At 37.6% G+C, this 6,125-nt stretch overlaps 1 protein-coding gene across 1 annotated transcript; it reads right to left on the bottom strand.

The window, feature by feature from the left end:
- Positions 1 to 3,419: 3,419 nt before the first annotated feature.
- LOC132176951 (cytochrome P450 71B37-like) lies at positions 3,420 to 5,290 on the bottom strand. Its single transcript, XM_059589117.1, has 2 exons — positions 4,297 to 5,290; positions 3,420 to 4,163 (listed from the first exon to the last, which is right to left on the bottom strand). Exons 1-2 carry the CDS (start codon positions 5,197 to 5,199, stop codon positions 3,549 to 3,551), a joined length of 1,518 nt encoding a protein of 505 aa, XP_059445100.1. The 5' UTR covers positions 5,200 to 5,290; the 3' UTR covers positions 3,420 to 3,548.
- Positions 5,291 to 6,125: the final 835 nt, after the last annotated feature.

Here is a 6,125-nt window from a genome sequence, read left to right as displayed (position 1 = left end):
TGATTAAACAATTAGATTTACATTTTTCTATCAACTTAAACTTTAATGATAAGTTGTAATTTAGCTTATATAGTATCAAAGCAGATGTTATAGGTCCGGCCGTCTGAAATTTGCTTTAAACTAACATCATCATCAATTTGAATATGTAATCCTTGAGATGTGCTGGTATCCTTTATCCCATATGGCAATTTCCAATTAACACACAGATTTGCAAATGTGAGCTCCACGACGGGCATTGCCATACGCATTCCAGGAAAACATTTTCGCGACCACTACCAAATGGCAAACCCTCAAAATGTTGCCCTTTAAAGTCAACTATGCTATCAAGAAACCTCTCTGGACAGAATTCTCGTGGGTTCTTCTACTTAGTCTGGATGTCAGTTTCAATGACTTCACATTTCTTAACGCAACTTCTTACATCGTGTTCTCAATTCTGTTTCTTGATCACTCGTGTTTCTAGCAGGCTCAGCCATTGCCCATATCATGCTAATTGCACCTTTTTTTTTCTTTTTTTTTCTTTTTTTTTTCACCTGAGACTTCGTCTCCTACAGCCAAGCATATATCTGATAGTAACCCATAATATTTTTCTAACATAGTTAGTAATCATAATAATTGAAATCGATCTCCTTATTTTATGCATTATTCTGTGATTGAAATCTCCTTAGTTTGTAATCATATACACCATTTTATACAATAAAACAAAAATTAGATCATAAAATTGTTTCTCTTCATTTCACTTTACTTAATTTCTCTTCTAATTAAGCATAATTAATCAGACGACAATACATATAAAATTTCATTCTACATGTCAATATCAATATCGATTGCAATGAAATTTATAGTAAGAGGAAACCCTTTGATTTCTGAAATCGTGAGGGGTTCAAGTCCCTTTATCCCCAAACAGATGTAAAGGTCAATTGACTTCGTAATTAGCGGAACCACTTCTTGGCTTGGCCCACCCAAAAAAAAATTAAATATACCTTTAAAAAATAAGTTTTACCCCCTCAAGATTTTTTTTTTTTAAAAAAAAATTTGCCCTCCCAAATTAAACATTCTATTTTCGCCCATGTATTTAATCAATATGCTCTTTTCAACAGATCGAGGTTTAAATTTTGTTATGTTTCTCATTGTCTGATAAGCAATAAGAGGGGTTAATTAATTTTATGTAAATATTCTCATTTCTATTCACAAAATAGGTAAATCTTTAATTAAAACATACCTCCATTGTTGTTCAATGATCCTTCCATTGATGTATTTGTTCCTTGATCTTGCTTGTGTAGGCAACAAAGCTTTGGGTCCAAATTAATGACATGCTAGTGAAACTTTGCCTGATTGGTGCTTATGCCTCCTACACAAATGGTATTATTAGTTTTATTGTTGTTGTAATGAGTAATATTATAAATTACTCTTGTGTCATTCCAAGAATGATGTGACTCTTAAAATCACCATTGGATTTGTGATTGATCATTATTGAATTTTGATCAAATGGTAATTTTAAAAGCCACCTCATTTTTTGAGGGATACAATAGAGACTTCTAAAATTACTATGTTGTAATAAGTCATTCTTGTATTATAAGCTTTTAAATTTAAAGCAACCACAATAGCATATTGTCGCATGAGTAAAGCAATGGTCAAATATGGTATGGGTTGGAGTAATCTTGGAAAGTCCAGTAGCTCTTACCACGAGAATTGCCTTAACATGATCTTTGCTGATTTACTTTGTGTTGGAATATATTTCCATATCTTTGCGATTTTAATCAAATCACAAGGATTTAATTATCAATCATTTGATTACAATTACAAAGAGAATGAGAAAAGAGAGTGTCTAGGGTACTGAGGTTGCACAAAAGGTGGACTTTGTGCCAACCACTAAACGACTGACACATCAGCCTGGAGCAACTTAGAAAAAGTTGTTGGGTGCACTAGATTATACCTTCTAATTAAACAGACCGTGAGTTTTCTCAGTTTTCTTTCTCTCTCAGCTGTCTCAGTTTTCCTTCGCCTACCGCCGCCCAGCTCGCCGTCGACTAGTCCACCGCCGTCCAACTCACCAACCCTGCTCGGGAAAAGATGAATAGAGAAATCAAGCCCCACCGCCGTCCAGCCCAGTTGACTGCCGCCACCCAGTTCACTATCGCGGCCCAGCTCGCCGTGGACGAGCCCACTGCCCAGATCGCCGTCATCTGCACCAATATCGCCACACCCACACCACCCAGCGAACCCCACTGCCCAGTTCACTCGCACCGCTCAGGAGTTCGAGCCTCGCCGCTGTCCAGCCCAGTTCACTGCTGCCGCCCAATTCACTACCGCCGCCCAGCACGCCGTGGCCAAGCCCACTGCCCAGATCGCCGTCGTCTGCACCATAATATTTCATATAAAATAAAGGGACCAATTAACTTTTGATATTAAAAAAAAAAAAATCAAGAGAAACACCACTTAATAATAACAACGTATACAAGCAAAGCCGCCGCCCAGCTACTTTTCATATGGGTTGCAAAATTCTTTATTTTTCAAGAAAAGTTGTCCTTAAGTGGTGTTTGCGGCGACGGCAGAGTTAGAGAAAAAACGTATAAAAGCTAGAGTGGAACAAAGACGGAGAGTTAGAGAAAAAAAATATATATATCACTTACCGGTGGTGGAAATCTGCCTGGGGGTGTGGCGGCAGTGGGCTGATGTGTGGCGGCAATGGGTGGTTGATGTTTGGGTTATAAAAGAAGAGTAATAACAGGGAAAATAAGGGTTTGGGTTTAATAATAAGTTGGTATAATCTAGTGCATTTAAACTTTTTTTCTCATTTGAAATAAGGTTTGTTGTCAATCATTGAATGGTGGGCACAAAAAGTCACTTTTGTGCAACCTCCACATATAAGTTATTCTCATGAGGAAATATACCTGATTCCAAAGGATTACATTGGGATTGTCAAATTTGTAGGAGAAATTGTGAGGGATTCTGATTCTCATGTGATTTTACACAATCAAACATATGGAAAATGATGAAAGGGAATAAAAAGAAAGAAAAAAATAAAAATGAGGAATACCTCCAACTCATGAAAGTTCCTTCCGATAATATTCGCATTCTAGTTGTAGAATATTTAATTAAATGTGGGATAATTTGACGGGATCAAGATTCAATCTTATGACCTTTGGCTCTAACACCATGTTAAATTATTAATTGTTTAAAAAACTTAAGGCTCCGTTTACTTCGACGTAAAATGGTTTTCTTCGTAAAATATTTTCAAGAAAACCATTTTCTTTGAAAATATTTTCGGTCGAAGTTGATTTCTTATTGAAGTAACGTCTTCCAACTGTCATACACTCAGAAATATAAAACTGGAAACACGATACTCACATAGCAACAGGTCAATAATTCAAAGTAATTAATTGAGATATTTGTACCCAAGTCTCCATATAGTCTTGACGGTAAAGCCAAAGACAAAGGCTTAGGCTAATTAACTGCCATTTATTTCAGTCTTACAGATTGCACGTAGTAGCACATTTATTACAGATAAACAGGAATGCTCTTAAGCTCGGGCTATCATCTGATTGCCACTAAAACACTTTAACCGGCACAAGGTTTAGAGCTGTTTTTTTATGGGTAGCAAGGCTAAGACCAACCGACTCTTCCATGTCAATGTTTTCCTCCTTCATCCCATAGGGTAATTTCCAGTCGAAAACATACAAAAGATTTGCGAGTGCGTGCTCAATTGTTGATGTTGCCATATATATCCCAGGACAACCTCTTCGACCAGCTCCAAATGGTAATAACTCAAAATGTTGGCCTTTATAATCAATAGAGCCATCAATGAACCTTTCTGGGCTGAATTCTTCTGGGTTCTTCCAGTACTCAGGATCTCGTCCTATTGCCCAAGCATTGATTTGGAGTAGTGTTTTCGGGTAAATGTCATAACCATTGATCTTAAAGTGTTTCATGGCCTCTCTTGGAAGTAGCAGTGTGCCTGGAGGGTGCAACCTTAAAGTTTCTTTCAGTATCATCTTGAGGTAAGGAAGCTGATCGGTGTCTTCTTCAGTGACTTTTCCTCTGTTTCCAACGAAATTTCTAACTTCATCTTGGGCTTTCTTCATCACTCTTGGGTTCCTAACAAGCTCTGCCATTGCCCATGCCATTGTAATTGCACCGGTGTCGATTCCACCAAAAAACATATTCTGATATACGAATATCACAGGTAAGCTAGCAGAAGTTAATAAGTTTCATAATTAATGATAAGCAAATAAAAGACTGTGACCAAAGATTGTATTAAATACAGGAAACGGCCGGGAAGAAAGATTGGCAGCTTACCAAGAGGACTGCCTTGATGTTATCTTTAGTGAACCGACCAGGGTCGTTTTGCTCCCTTTCTATTCTCAGGAGCACATCGATGATGTCCTCGTGCTCTTGTTCTGTCCTGTCGGGACTGAGGTGAAGATCAATGACCTGTTGGAAAAAATTATCCAACTCATGGGAAAGCCTTTCAAGCCTATGACGTCTACTAGATAGCTTGTCCATAATCCATCCCACGTACGGAAAGTACTCGGATGCATCGAAGCTTCCCATCAAGGCTTCAGCCCCATGAACCAGATCTTGAAATTTTTCATTATCCAAATCACTCCCGCGGAAACTCTGGCCGTAAGCAACCCTAAAAGTTATGCTTGCAGTGAGAGAATACAGCTTCTCAGAAAGATCAACAAGGGTTGCAGAGGACGAAGACTGGGATATTGAATTGATGAGCAAAGAAACTTCTTCTTCCCTAATGGACCGATATGATTGCACTCTCTTCACGCTGAAAACCTCAAGAACACATATTTTCCGTATCTCTCTCCAATATTCGCTATAAGGTCCAAAAGCCATGTCCTTATAATTATAAGTAAGTCTTCTAGTGGTGGCCATGATTGGCCTACTGCAACAGTCAAGATCATGAACTTTTATTGCCTCTCTTGCAGCCTCAGCAGAAGATAAAATAACAGTTGGTATGCTACCGAGATGAAGGAGCATCACGGGGCCGTATTTTTGGGAGAGTCGCCACAAAGATTGGTGAAGCAATTCACCAATTTGGTGCAAGTTACCTATAATGGGAAGCTTAGGAGGGCTTGGAGGAGGGCGTTTGTTTTGCCTTCGAGCATCCTTCTTCTTTTTGATCATGAGAAGGAGTAGAGGGAAAAGCAAGAGAAGAGGAAGCCAAATGGATAAGGGATAGAGAGCCATTGAAGGTTTATCTTTTATGTTCAATCACAGATCGTGCTTCAGCTATTGTTCTTCATCTATAAATATATATAGAGAGGTGCAAGAGAGACTGGGCAATATAAAGTATCCATTTTTGTCCCCGGTAGGCTGTTTGTTTGGTCACGCTGGCTTTTAGCCATGTTTGGCCAAATTCTTCAATCAAAACTTGTCGTCTTATTAGAAAATTATAGCTGGTGGGAATATTGATGAAATTAATAATATTACATATGAAGACAACCGTGACCGATCAACCAATGCTGCCATGTAAATTCCAAACTTAACCGACCGCCTGTTCCTAGTCCATTCACCATTCCCCACACGATTCTCCTTCGAATATGACCCGATTTGACATTTTCAAAAAAATTCCAATTAGTCCAATATTCAAGCTATCCTAATTAATACTTGATGTTAAAACTTCGGTCATTATTATTATTTTTTTTACATGTCCGCATAGGAAAGGAAGATGGATTCGAACTAGTGACCTTCGTTTCATTAGGCGTGATCCCAACCAATTGAGCTACCTCTTGGAGACACTTCGGTCATTATTATTGTTTACTTGGAGAACAATAATTTTCTAAACATGGAAAGTAAATGGGTAAAGTTCACTTAACCTCTTCATACTACTACCTCAATGACAATCTACCCCTTAAATTATCAATTGTAATAATTTAACCCCAAAACTACTAAAACAATGACAATGTACCCTCAATTTTAACAAAATGATGAAATTACCCTTATTAAAATAAAAACAAAAATACTAAAATTTATTTATTTTATTTTTTTAAAATTGTAAGGATATTTTTGTCTTATTGAATATTCTATAGAGGTAATTTCGTCATTTTGCTAGCATTGGGGAGTACATTAACATTGTTTTAGTAGTTTGAGGAGTAAATTGTCGTAATTGATAA

Source organism: Corylus avellana, chromosome ca4, assembly GCF_901000735.1.
Source record: "Corylus avellana chromosome ca4, CavTom2PMs-1.0".
Taxonomy (NCBI): Eukaryota; Viridiplantae; Streptophyta; class Magnoliopsida; order Fagales; family Betulaceae; genus Corylus; species Corylus avellana.
Note: the sequence above shows the minus strand (reverse complement) of the source record. Positions and strands in the feature narration are given on the sequence as shown.